General features: G+C 43.4%; 1 protein-coding gene across 1 annotated transcript in view; it reads left to right on the top strand.

The window, feature by feature from the left end:
* Positions 1 to 6,841, top strand: part of pdxka (pyridoxal (pyridoxine, vitamin B6) kinase a) — a 52,173-nt gene extending 45,332 nt beyond the window's left edge. Inside the window, exon 11 of the mRNA XM_076262896.1 lies at positions 5,307 to 6,841. Within this exon, the coding sequence (XP_076119011.1) occupies positions 5,307 to 5,416 (110 nt within the window). The 3' untranslated portion in view covers positions 5,417 to 6,841. The remainder of the gene's footprint in view (positions 1 to 5,306) is intronic.
* The last annotated feature ends 8,159 nt before the right edge of the window (positions 6,842 to 15,000 follow it).

The raw sequence follows: 15,000 nt of genomic DNA on the forward strand, positions 1-15,000 counted from the left end.
CTGCCCGTCCCGCCCCGCCCTTCCACGCACGCATTAGAATGAACTGGATGGAACATGTTGTTATCAGTTTCACATCCAAAAATAATCCTCCTAATGGGGTCATGAATCTATGTAGTAAGTTTGGTTATGATACATGGCAGGGTTGCTGAGATATGAGCTCCCTTCCTGTTTGGCGGCTTCGCCACCAATTTCGATTGGCTGTTACGGGCGAATGCTTCTGTCAATTGTTCCAGAAAGCAATGCACTGATAAGGCATGGTCTGAAGATGGTCACTGCCAATTTTGGTGAGGATCCGCTGAAATTTGTGACCTGTGAAAACTTGTATGTGTTTTTGATTAAATCATATATGGCGGCCGAATTAATTATGATGACATCACAAGTTGGCCTGGGTTGGCCTAAGGACGTCCAACAGTATTACCTGAAACCACTAGTGCATTTTAATTGTAAGCACAACAGCAGCTACAGGCCAAAAGGCATGTTTCTTAATTACAGCGCCCCCTAGAGGTCAAAGGTCACCAGATTTCTCGAGTGTCCCCCGGATTGGGTCCTGAGTCCATGCATCCAGTTTGGCTTTGATACATGCAAGGGTTGCTGAGATATGAGCTCACTTCCTGTTTGGCGGCTTCGCCGCAAATTTCGATTGGCTGTTACAGCCGAATGCTTCTGTCAATTTTTCCAGAAAGCAACGCACTGATAAGGCATGGTCTGAAGATGGTCTCTGCCAATTTTGGTGAGGATCCGCTGAAATTTGTGACCTCCGAAAACTTGTACGTGTTTTTGATTAAATCCAATATAGTGGCCGAATCAATTATGATGACATCACAAGTTGGCTTGTGTCGGCCTAAGGACCTTCAACAGTAGTACCAGACACCACTAGTGCGTTTTAATTCTAAGCACAACTGCTGCTACAGGCCAAAAGGCATGTTTCTTAATTACAGCGCCCCCTAGAGGTCAAAGGTCACCAGATTTCTTGAGCGTCCCCCTGATTGGGTCCTGAGTCCATGGACTAAGTTTGGTTATGATAGATCAATGGGTTGCTGAGATATGAGCTCACTTCCTGTTTGGTGGCTTTGCCGCAAATTTCGATTGGCTGTTACGCGCGAACGGTTATAGTTCCGAAGACAAAACGCAATGCATTAATGAGGCATGGTCTGTAGATGATATCTGTGAAGTTTGGTGTCGATCGGACAAAATTTGTGACCTCTGATACGTTTTAAGTGATTTTGATGAAATCCAAAATGGCGGAAAATCCATCATGGCGGAAAATGGATAGGGTGCGTTGAACTCGGCTTGGTCCAAGGATTCCGACGATACCTCATTTTTGACAATCGGGTCAACAGGTCAGAAGTTACGTGCGTGAACGCAAGTCCAACTTTGGCCTGTTGGTGGCGCTAGAGCGCGGGAGGTGCCGGCATGAATCTTGGTGAAATTAATCATTGGACTGTCCCCAATCAGTGTGCCAAATTTCACAACTTTTTACCAGACGGTTCTATGGGCTGCCATAGACTTCAATGGCGGAAGCGTAATAATAAGAAAACATAGAAACACAATGGGTGCCTTCGCAGCTTCGCTGCTTGGCCCCCAATAAAACAACAAGAGGGTTGAGTCTGAATGACACTGAGTTTTTAGACACTGAGTTTCTGTAGTTAAGAAATATTTTCGTATAAAAAAATGGTCATTCTTCAATCTCCTTCACTGACGCCTATGGAAAAGGCTTAACGTACCAAAACAACGATCAATGATCATCAAATTTCTCTCTCACATTGCTCCTCATAACCATCTATAAAAAAGTGTTTTTTCTTTTCTTTTTGAGCACGTCCGAATCCCAGGATATAACGCACTGGACCTTATAATAGGCTCGAGATATAATTCCAAAGGGGGCAGATAGGGGCCACTGCACTTAAAACTTAAAAAGATGAAGCTTTCCGAACTTTGAAATTGCGATCAGTGACTGGCATCGGGTGAACGAAGCTTTTCAAAGTTGAACAGGCTATTAAAAACTATTTGCGCACCTCCATGTCACAGGAGAGACTGGGCTCTCCCTTCTATGAAAAAGACGTTAGGCTACCTGCAAACTGGCCTATGATTTCATTGCTGAGTTTGCGGCAAAGCAAGAAAATGTTTTTTTTCCTGAGTCAGGATATGGCGAGTCAGTGTCATTTATTTGTCCAATGTTAGCCTATAGATACAGACCAGTACATCTTATCAATAGTTTGAATGTCGTGTGTGTTTCTGCTCATTGACAAATACCGTTCAGCACAATGATTCATGCCCAATTAATTCCCCCTGTTAAAGTGTTCGCCTTTGTTACACTATTTGGTTTCGTGATGTAGCCTATGATAAACACCATATGGCCAAATATGTGACTCAGCTAATGTTATAGGCTATACAATTGAATTTCCCCTCTTAAAGGCAAGCTGGTGTAGCTTATTAGACTAGGCTACTATTAAAATACACCGACGGTAGCCTCGGCTATGTGTAAAGTAAGCTATCGCATGATTTCATGCACGTAAGTGAAAAGGGCCTTGCATCTGTCAAGTTCGCACAGGGCCTCGCATCCCCTTGCGACGGCCCTGCAGCTCCCCCTAAGACAGCGAGGAAAAAGTTAAAATACGCGATAAACCCGGGAAAAGTTGACAGGTTTGTTTCGGTCCCGGTGATTATTTGTGAAATTGTGCAAACGACAGCCTTTTCAAGGCATTTCAAGGAAGGAGTCGTAGCATGCAAGCTCCCAAATTGACCCAGTAGCCTAAGGCATCAATAAATTGTTGGGACTGGGGAGGGTCATGCGTTTTTTATCAATCACTTTGGAGGGTCATAGAAAAAATTCTTGCTGGCGAGGGAGGGTCACGTCTTTTTTGACTAACGCTCCCAAAACTCCTCCGGTAGCCCCTTAATTAAATAAATAACGAACAGTCCCTAATTGATTAATAGCCTAGGCCTACACCAGCAATTGTTGAACATTGACCTGTACAGGACATTGACAGTAGCCCAGCCTAACAAGCAAATGTTGCAAAATACATCAAAAGACGCAATTAATCAGAAATAAATAATGTAATCTGCATCACTTTATTTAACAAACTGCAAGCAACAAGAGCATTAAGTTCGCTGTAAGGCCAAACCCAAGAGCAAAGCCTATCTGTTAAGGCAGTCGATAGGCTATATAATGAGCTGTGTGCCTGGAAAGACAATAGATGACGGCTCTGGTCATCCCATACCCTCCCCCCACTTCCTGTAGCCTACCATTATGAAGGCCTGTAGCCTAAAACGACTCGTTGCCGTTTTGTGACATTAAGCTTTTTCACGTTATGCCCCCCTCCCCCATCCCCTTCTTTCACAAGCAGTGGGGGAGCGCGGGGCACAAAGTAACACTTTTTGGTAGACAAAGGAGGGTTCTCCGCGATTCTGTCGTTTGGCCACAATCCGGTGCAACCAGGCCAGGACAGATATTTTAGAGAGAAGGAGAGACGCCGGTGCAGCTCAGATGTCTTCTTCATTTTCTTTATTCTTTAGTAAAAGGAGCAGAACATTATTAAACTTTGACTAACATTTCGATGTGTCGATGTTTTTGACTAACGAACATCGAAACGTTAGTCAAAGTTTAATAATGTTCTGCACCTTTTACTAAAGAATAAAGAAAATTAAGAAGACATCTGAGCTGCACCGGCGTCTCTCCTTCTCTAACACTTTTTGGCTTTGGCTAAATATTTCTAAAATCATTTGAGTCAAGGTCAATCTTGCCAAAAAAGCCCTCAAACCTGAAAACACATGAGGCAAAAGTGCAAAACATCACAAAACTAACTAAACTAACACGCGCATATTTTTGTATTGCAATCATTGTAGCCTATAGTTGTAACAGCGCGTAACAGTCGTTTTACTCCCCGTATGCACTCATTATAAAGAACGTTTAACGTGTCCCAAAAACAGCTATCAACTAATCACGTCTTATAAACAAGTATTGCCAGGAGCAACACCTTGCAAAAAATGATAACAATAGGCCTAGGCCTTTATATGGCTCTGCTCCTGTCTAGATTCGAACTCAGAACTGCCTGAAAGTTGCAGACCTGTTCTGGAAATACGCGCATTAACCCACTCGACCGTCAGACAACGCTATCTGCTTCGAGTAGGCCTATTGGGTAGGACTGTAGCCTACACTGGTTGCTGTGGCACAGTCTTGAGTGACCGAATTCGTTTTTCTTTGTCATATGAATGCTGTTATTTTGTTAACATTACTGTTAAGGAGATGCTGTAGGCAAAGGCTATATTTCAACCTCGTTAGTGTAGTAAAAAAAATCAGAACTATTCACAAGGTTTCTGGGCAGCATATTTATGTTCTGTTAGCAAGCGAACTTCTCATGACTACCGACAAAGTAGCCTACTGCCAGCTGACGAAGCTCTCATTTTAAAACATTACTGAGAGACAGGCACTGTACAATCAAGAAATCTTGCCACTGAATCCAAAACTATGTTTAACATTATGTACAAGGCTTAGGCTACAGTGGACTAGCATGTTGCAGGGGCTGCTAAAAACACAGAGAAACGCACTGAAAACTCGGCCAATCACAGCCCTTGCTGTCGAATGCGCCGTCTGGTTTGACCGTGGAACTCCACAGCGGACTATGCTGCCCCCAAGCGGCTGCAGTTGTACTTACATTTCACCATTCACCATGATCGTGAATGAAGTGTCAATTTTTAACTGGGACCCACTGTACACACACTACTGAATTCAGCCCTTTTATGACACACACATACACACACTACTAAATTCAGCCCTTTTATGACACACACATACACACACTACTGAATTCAGCCCTTTTATGACACACACACACTACTGAATTCAGCGTCTTTTATGACACACACACACACACTACTGAATTCAGCGTCTTTTATGACACACACACACTACTGAATTCAGCGTCTTTTATGACACACACACACACACTACTGAATTCAGCGTCTTTTATGACACACACACACACTACAGAATTCAGCGTCTTTTATGCCATTCACTTCTGAGGGTCAAGAATTCCTACAAGGCCCTAAAGTTCTCAGGCACTGAATTCAGATGTGACCTGTGTGTCTTGTCCGACCCTCATGGTTCAACCCTGTGTGTGTGTGTGTGTGTGTGTGACCTGTGTTCATCAACCCTCTTGGTTCAACGCTGTGTGTGTGACCTGCACCTTCAGAGACTGAAACCGATGTGTGTGTGTGTATCTCTCTGTGTGTGTGTGTGTGTGTGTGTGTGTGTGTGTCTCTGTGTGTGTGTGTGTGTGTGTGTGTGTGTGTGTGTCTCTCTCTCTCAGCGGTGGCGGTGGAGAGACGGCCCACTGCAGCTGAGCTGGAGCTGCGGATGATTCAGAGTAAAGCCGACATCGAGGGGCCATCCATCGTCGTGGAGGCCCAGCTCATCTAACCCTCATCCATCCATCGCCATGGAGACCCAGCTCATCCATCACCATGGAGACCCAGCTCATCCATCACCATGGAGACCCAGCTCATCTAACCCTCACACCGCATCCATCACCATGGAGACGCAGCTCATCCATCACCATGGAGACCCAGCTCATCTAACCCTCACACCGCATCCATCACCATGGAGACGCAGCTCATCCATCACCATGGTGACCCAGCTCATCTAACCCTCACACCGCATCCATCCATCGCCATGGAGACCCAGCTCATCACCATGGAGACCCAGCTCATCTAACCCTCATCCATCCATCACCATGGAGACCCAGCTCATCACCATGGAGACCCAGCTCATCTAACCCTCATCCATCCATCACCATGGAGACCCAGCTCATCACCATGGAGACCCAGCTCATCTAACCCTCATCCATCCATCACCATGGAGACCCAGCTCATCGTACCCTCACACTGCATCCATCACCAGCGTTCCATCCCACACTGTAGAACCCCATCAGCAGTTCATCCCACACAGTAGAACCCCACCAGCGTTCCATCCCACACTGTAGAACCCCATCAGCAGTTAATTTCATTCCGTCCATGAAGTGGAATCCTAAAACAGCTGATTTTATTCCGTCCATGAATTGGAATTCTTAAGAGTGTATTCCTCTCCTAGTCATTCCATGAATTGGAATCTTAAGAGTGTATTCCTCTCCTAGTCATTCCATGAATTGGAATCTTAAGAGTGTATTCCTCTCCTAGTCATTCCATGAATTGGAATCTTAAGAGTGTATTCCTCTGCTGGTCATTCTTTGGTTGGCCGTAATTAATTGACAGTACAGGGGTATTTGGGGGTGAGGGTATTTGGAGGGGGGTATTTGGGTGGAGGAGATTTAGCTGGGGAGTGTGGGTAGTATTTCACAATTCACTTCCAATCATTTGGTTAATTTACACAACAGAGCGTCTTTGCTTGGGGTGTCCATTCCTGGTGATCCATTCCTGCTTTATTACTGACGATACACCGAGGCCTTATGGGGACAGACCTACATACAGACAGACCTAACATGCATACAAATGTTCTAGAACACACACACACACACACACACATATGAAGCGTATGTCTATAAGGGATTTAATGTGAACGTGAACTTCGCTGCCTTGGTGGTGAATTCAGAGGGCAGCTTCTGGTCTGTGTGGCGTGCTGCTCCCCCAGCTCAGCACTAGAGGGCGCACTCACACAGTGCCATGCCACTCCATGGGCCTTCATCTGCTCTGCTACATGAGTGGGATTGATTAATATTCATGAGTGGGATTGATTAATATTCATAAGTTCATTTGCATTGCATAGTATTTACAGAATGTGATTAATGCTTAGTGACTTTGGAATGAAGCACAGGTAGTTGATGAAAATGTACACGTTTGTTAATGAATTTACTAATAAAATAACTGATTGTTTCTACTGTGGCTCTGAGTGACATGGTATTGAGTTTTTAAGGCGATACTGAATTGTCTTGTGGTTTCATAAAAGCGGTATTTAATTTTGTAATGCTTAAAAATCCTACTGTTCAGTTTGATTAGTCTGTATGACACATCAAGCTGCACGTGACGTCACAACCACTGGCTGGCGGGCAAGAACGTCGTTCTCCAGCAACGAAATCCAGTAAATTAGTCTAGGATCTGACCAGGACGTCGCCAGTTTTACTATACAAAAGTTGGTGTTTTGAGGTGTAAATAACATGCCAGATAGTTGTTGTGCGATTGGATGCACTAACCGCCGAGGAGATAAGCCGGGGTTATGTTTTTACCGGTGTTGTGTGCCTTCTGGTTTTCCCCACCTACTGGTTTCCTTGCGCGTGCTCGCGTTGCTCACCACAGCTGCAGGAGTTGTCAAACATTCGCAAACAAGTTGTTTTCGGCGGATTTGAAGTCGCATTTCATATCTATCCCATGGTCATTACACTACAATCACTCGTACAAAATACATGTAAAATAAAGGCTATAATTTTGCACTTTATAGCATTAAAATAGATTCGAACCTGCAACAAATACGCACACCTATGAACCAGACCGACCTATTCAGCGCATTATCTCTTTGAGCCACTCCAATTCGCTGAAAACCGTCATCAATCACCTATTAATTAACCACACAAGCAACATTTTGTCTTGCATTAGGTGACACAAATGGTATTGCCTTTATCTTATAGCCTAACTCCTTGTCTGAGCGACTATCAGGCCTATGGTTTTGAAAAGTCAAATGTTCCCTGACAAAGACATTCGTAAGAATGTTTATTGACTTGAAAAATACGCTAATTTTTGCAAACTCCCTTCATTCAATCAACCCTTGAAGACATCGCGGTCTGGTGCGCTAAAATGTAGATCGTTTCTTCTGTCGTACCATTTAATTTCTAAGAATTTAGGTCTACTAGACTACTACTAGGCTACTACTACTAGACCTACAATAACGCCATCACCAAATACATATTTTATTTTTATTTGATCAACCACAAAGAGTAGCATACTGTGCACAGTGCACTGACGGCCGTATAGCAGCCTAAGGTAACCAGTTGTTTTAGATGAAGGGCAACCACTTGTTTCAGATAGCCTGGACAACATGTTACCTGGGTGTTGCCTATGTTATTAATTGATGGTAGCCTACAATAGTTAATTGTATCGCGTAACAGCCAGGTATTAGTTGGCTCAAGGAGTAGGGAATCAGGCTGGAGAGAATCGTGCATGTATTGCTTTTGCGGTATCGAATCCAGTTTAATGCTAGTTTTCAAAACATATATTTTTTTACGTCTTTTGTCCGAGTGGCTGTAATGTAGCCGAGCGCTCATGGCGTATATGAAAAGCGACTTCAAACCGCCTAAAAACAACTTGTTTGTGAATGTCTGACAACTGCTGCAGCGCATGCACGCGCAAGGAAACCAGTAGGTGGAGAAACCAGAAGGCACACAACACCGGATCTGATAAGGAGAATTCAGAGAGAAGACAACTATGGATACAGACTATCACACGTGAAATCGTTTCAGGAAATGGGACCTGGCAACCTTCACAGTATAGGCCCTACACGTCTGCAGTGATCATTTCATCAAAGGTAATTTCAACATTTGTTTGAATACAATAGGTGTATGATCATGTAATTAATCGTGTCTTAAGTTACCCTGTAGTTTCGTCAATCAACACCACCAGCTGGTTCCGCGAGTCAGCTGTTTGTGTTATGAGTCTAAGCTAGGCTAAGAGCTGTCGTCTTTTGCTAACAACAACAAAAGTTGTGTGATAGGTTGTTTTGAGGTTTGTGATATCTATGGTTTTCAATGAGAACCAGAGATGACCCAACAGTAGAGCTAGATTATTTACGGAGGAATTATTAGTGCTTGATTATTAAAAAAAAAAAAAAAACTTCTCTGCTTCACACAATTTAGCTAATCCTAGTCCCTTATGCAGCTAGCTTGCTAACAGACTTGATGGTTACTAGAAAGACCTGGAACTAACGTTACAGGACTCAATGTTGAAAATACCCAAAACCTTGTGTGGCAATAACATAGAAAGACATGGAAAGCTTGTCCCATCATTTTTATTTTGGCCACAGAGAGAAGAGCTTCGGCTGTCAATGCCCATGATATTTAGACAAACTTACCCTAGATGTGCCTGCATAATTTATTGTTTCGAAATTTGTATAGAAAAACCCAAAGACTTAGAAGCAAGAGCACAAACATATTCGGCCTATAAACATCATCACACCATGAAATACCTAATAGACATATCCCCACAAGGAACAGTCATATTCATATCCCCCTTTTATTGGATGGGGAGGCCGAACAACAGTTTTAGACAAAGTAGTCCATGTGTGTTGTGCCCTTACAAATGTGGCACCCTCAATCATTCCTTCTGGTTAAATACTACAATAATACAATGTAAATATGCAATGATTTATTTATACAAACACACACTGTAAATAATAATAATAATGAATATATGACATTTTGTATATTACAATAATACATGTATTACATTTTCACTTTAAATACCGTTGTGCATTGTATTTATTTGTATTCATCTGTTTTATGTATCTATGTATGTGCATTTTATTTATTTACTGAATAAATCTGTAATTGTCTGTCTAACAGCACTTTTCATTTGTTTTCTTTGTGCACGCTTGCGTTTTGCCAGTTCCTGTTTGCAGACACCACCTCCAATTCAAAACACTAAGATCAGTAGTCTGCAAACAACTTCTGTGCATGTACATACAGTCTCTTACAGATTCCTGATGTACACTACATGTGAGCACACTTCACCTAACCCGGCCATACAGGTGCAGTGGCCAAATCAAATCAGTCCCTCCTTTTCCACAGCAACCCACGTTGTCAGAGGTGATTCATTCAAGCTGTAGGAATGATGTACCTAACATAGAAAAAGGTTTTAGTTAGATAAAGTATATCATTTACAAGCACAGTAGCCTACAACAGATTTTTTTTAAAGCTACACATGTTTACATCACGTGGGTAGACAAATCAGACGAACTGTGCGTCCAGCTGGGTTTCACTTCTAAGTGACGGTCATAAATTCTCCTGTCATAGAGACAGTTGACGTGCATAATTTCAGATTCATGATTCGCTGATGTTATGTTTCATGTCAATCGTGTAATCTTAACTATCATGGCTCAACGATAACATCCCCGACTCTGCTATACACCTGGAGCAGCTAACGTGCTATCGAGCTGACCGAGCCCTAGCAGACAAAAAACGTGGTGGAGGAGTTTGTGTTTACACACATGATGCTTGGTGCCGAGACGCTACGGTAGTACATAGACACTGCTCTCCACTGGCGGAGTTTATGATCATTAAGTGCCGACCCTTCTACCTCCCCAGGGAATTCAACGCGATTCTGCTGGTCGTGGTGTACATCGGTCGGATGCCTTCACGATCATCGCTGGAGATTTCAATCACGCCAATCTCAAAACTGTACCACCAAAATTTCACCAACATGTAAACTTCCCAACAAGAGGACAAAACACCCTGGACCTTGTTTGCTGGACCTTGTTTGCACCCCCTACAAAGCCAAAACCCTCCCCCACATCGGACAGTCAGACCACATTAGCATCCTGCTGCTGCCCCGATACAGACGAAGAGCAAAAGTCACCAAACCAGTTCTGAAGGAGGTGAGAGTGTGGCCGGAGGGGGCCGTCTCACAACTTCAGGACTGCTTTGAAACAACAGACTGGGATATCTTCAAAACAGCTGCCACCCACAACAACCACATTGACATTGAGGAATACACAGACACTGTGACCTCCTACATCACCAAATGCATCGATGATGTTACAGAAATAAAACACATCACCACTCGGGCCAACCAGAAGCCATGGCTGACAGGAGACGTCCACAGACTGCTGAGGGCCAGAGACAAAGACTTCAGAGCTGGAGATGTAGCTGGCCTAAGAACAGCGAGGGCTAACCTGTCCCAGGGCATCAGGAAGGCAAAAAAGGATTACACAGACAAAATAACAACACACTTCAAAGACAGCAGAGACGCACAGAGCCTGTGGCAGGGCATACAGGCCATCACTGACTACAAGCCCACGCCAACAACACCTCTCTGCTAAATGACCTGAACAGTTTTTTCGCCCGTTTTGAAGCACAAAATGACACTCACCCACAAAAAAAACCCCCACCTCCCCCCCACGACCAACCCCTGTACCTGTCCTCTGCCAGCGTGAAGAGGACACTAGTCACCATTAACCCACACAAAGCGGGCCCAGACAACATACCAGGACGAGTGTTGAAGGACTGTGCAGAAGAGCTGAAGGATGTTTTTACAGACATTTTCAACACCTCTCTGGAGCAAGCAGTCATCCCATCACTTTTCAAAACTGCCACCATCCTACCCGTGCCAAAGAAATCATCACCATCATGCTTCAATGACTACCGTCCTGTAGCACTCACACCCATAATCATGAAGTGCTCCGAACGGCTAGTCATGTCACACATCAAAGCCACCCTACCCCCCACCCTGGACCCCTTCCAGTTTGCATACCGAGCCAAACGATCCACGGAGGATGCAATCTGCTCTGCCCTCCATCCAGCCCTCACCCACTTGGACAATAAAGACTCATATGTGAAAATGCTGTTCATAGACTTCAGTGGAGCATTCAATACCATAATACCAGAACAACTCATCAGCAAACTGGACAAGCTAGGATTCAGCACCTCCCTCTGCAACTGGCTGCTGGACTTTCTGTTACAAGGATACAAGGAAGTTTATTGTCACATGCATATAGTTAAGCCCCAAGAGTGGCTTGTTGCTTTTCTAAAACGGTTACTACATATCTGGCAGGATTTCATAAAATAAGGCACAGCAACAAGAATTGTAACGATTTATTCATAGATAATCATTCTTCCTCCAATAAATATATTTCCTCTATCTGAATGGTTGCCAAGCAACGTCGAGACGAAGCTACTTTAACATTTGTATCAAGTTATGGTAGCGCAATAATATAGAACGGAATGTGGTCAAGGTGTATATTTATGCTAAAATTTACAACGGCATTGAACGTGATTCAGCCAATCAGTTTTAGAATTAAGATTTAGTAAGATTTAGCAATATTTAGTAAGATTTAGCAGGGTGCCCAGTGATATAATGGTAATTTCATATATCAACAACCTTATTGCCATTGGCACATTTTTCTGTCCCAACAGACCCCTGTGTCTTATAACTGTAATAGGATCTCTTTACACTCTGGAGTAGTGCCTTGTAGCTTTCTAATCTAACATTGCAATGAGTGTCCTACACACCAGTGATGTCCTCCTGTTTGAAACAAACCCAGATACATTTCTTACAGCAACTGGAAAATGCATATTTTTGTTCTCAAATGATTTTGAATGTGGAGCACAACGATCTCAAACCCTTGCGTTAGTAGAGTCCATGAGGCAAGCTAGATTGGTAGTAAAATTACCAATTGTATTGCCCCAGATACAAAATCAGTGGACCGCTGGTGGTATAACACCGGTGGCGTGCCACTTGTGGTCCGCCGTTGGACCACCATCTCTTTACATTGAACTTGTCATGAATATTAAGAAAAGTTAATAAAATGATATATGGAGTATAACTGAACAAATGAAAAAGATTTTTAGACCAATAGTGGCAAAATATTGGGCAATTTGTCTGCAACCCGCCAGCGGACCGCCAGAGAACCGATGAGCAACATGCCAGCAGACCGCCAGCTGTGCCCCCAATGGACCGCCAGCCTCTTGCCATCTGGGGCTGGGGGGACAGAATGCAAACCCATTTTTACTTTTTGCAATAATATGCTACATTGTACATAGCCAACTTAAAATAATAAGTATAAGTAAGTATATTAGTATATATACTCTTTTGATCCTGTGAGGAAAATTTGGTCTCTGCATTTATCCCAATCCATGAATTAGTGAAACACATTCAGCACACAGTAAACACACAGTGAGGTGAAGCACACACTAAACACAATGACATCCTCACAGCATGCACACCTGCCTGGATATGTGTGGAGTAGTGTTGCGCGGTTAAGGTTTTTTAACATCCGCACCCACCCGACCCGTCAGGAGCGTCGATCCGCACCCACCCGACCCTCGAATCATTTAATGCCTGCTAGAGTTGACTGTAGCTCGGAATGCAATCGGTTGCAATCCAGCGATAAAACAAAGCATGAACTCATGAGCGTCGGTCTGCCCTATATGTAGGCTATATCCTCTGATTGTAGGCTAATGTTTACAGATATCTAGGCGATATTAACATTTATTTTGTATTTGGCCTGTTATAAAATCATGTTGGCCTATTGAACAATTGAAACACATTGTGAACCCCAAAGTTGGAGACATGCATAGACGAATAGGGAGACGGGCGCAGAAAATATGATTAAATTAAAGTTAGGCTACTTTTTTCTCGCCAACCGTTTACCACAACAACTAACCACCAACATCGTTTAAAAGCTGAGAAAAAACTCTTTCGTGTGATACATGTGATGAATAGGCTACTTCGCAAGTAGTTCAGGAAATTTGGGTGGGACAGAAATACCTTTACAGAGCAGCAGATCTGGCCATATCGGCTCTTATCCTACATTGATTTAAATGCATTATCGCTTCACTACCCAACACGCAAACAAGACAGAAAAGAAAAAAGAAACCAATGAGCTTATGTCGCGATTTCCGATAGGCCTAGGCCTAGAGAAAAGACAGCTATTGGTAACCTAACAAGTAGGATTTGCTTTGCCTACTCTGCTGTTTGGTTGTCCCAAACTTTGAGACGACCCATACTCGCATTAACTGAATCTTATCAACCTCAACTGCGATGTTCCAAACAGTGTGACAGGATGCAATGCCTAATAATCTCACTGCCTACGGCATAACTGCTAACAGTGCGCCTAGGCCTACTGTTAAACACCTGAAAAAATATTAAGCTGCTATTTTCTTTTCATGACGAGCACTAGGCCTACGTTTGAATGATTTATGACTGAATGGAACGTTGCTTTTTTAAGCGCCAGAACTGCTTATCACGTCGTGTGACAAAGTTTACACCAATCATCATCTTCTAATGTATCCTTATGTTGAGATGTCCATTCTCATTGCCCTAGGTTATCATTTGTGCGTGAAGCATGTTTCAATTAAGACAGCACACAAGCTATTTTTATTGTTGTAATATTGAATGATTTCATGAATAAATTGTAGGCTACGCAAAGTGCGTAGGCTACAGGATTACGGCTGGCGGCGCCACTGACCAAGGCCACAGTAGCCTGTGAACCTCTGATTTTCAATGGGGAATCACGGCCAACGCAGGGGGCAACTCTTCTCTTCAATTTCCCTTCCAAATTACTTTTTATTGTTTGAAGACATCTATCACAAGAATCTAACTTTCTAAGCAACAGCAAAGCAAATGCAAGCTAACCAAAGTGCAGTCGGTTCTCCCGTCATGGTTTTTGAAATCACACACCTGCTGTATCTGAAGGCCTACGCATAATAAGGCCTACGACTATCACTCTACACGCCCCCTGTTGCACGTCACATTAATAGCTGATCCTGCCTCCTGGCTCCCCAAAATGCCGCATCATGTGAACAGATCGTCAGCAGGCCTGCAAATTTTCCCCTCGTTTTCAGACACACGTTGTGGCAAAAAGACGTATCCTATTCCCGCAAATTTAGCGTTATCTCTGTGTGAAAAGGCCTTTTGTTGAAGCATATCCTACAGAGCAAATTCTTCTTGTTTTAGTGTTTAGTTAATAAGAAAGCATTGTCTCTACCTCAATATGAACTGCAAAGGATAGCCTAGGCTATAGGCACATTGTTTTTTTTTTGTCGGGTCGGGTCAGGTTCGGGTAGTTAATCAGTGCATATTTTTGAGGGTCGAGTGGGTGCAGATTGACTCTCCTGACGGGTCGGGTGGGTGCGGATGTTAAAAAACCTTAACCGGCGCAACACTACTGTTGAGCATATTGTAATGCAGCGTTGAATGGATGAATAGCTTACGTAAGGGTACCCCGCACTTTTCAAACCACACTCAAGCTCATGGTTATTGTCCCCACCACTTCTAAAAACAAACTGACGCCCTTGTGTGTGTGTG

The sequence above is a fragment of the Alosa pseudoharengus genome, unplaced genomic scaffold, assembly GCF_046254945.1.
Source record: "Alosa pseudoharengus isolate Yale_2024_CS ecotype anadromous, Long Island Sound unplaced genomic scaffold, YU_APseudo_1.1 YU_APseudo_1.1_scf_3, whole genome shotgun sequence".
Lineage (NCBI taxonomy): Eukaryota > Metazoa > Chordata > Actinopteri > Clupeiformes > Clupeidae > Alosa > Alosa pseudoharengus.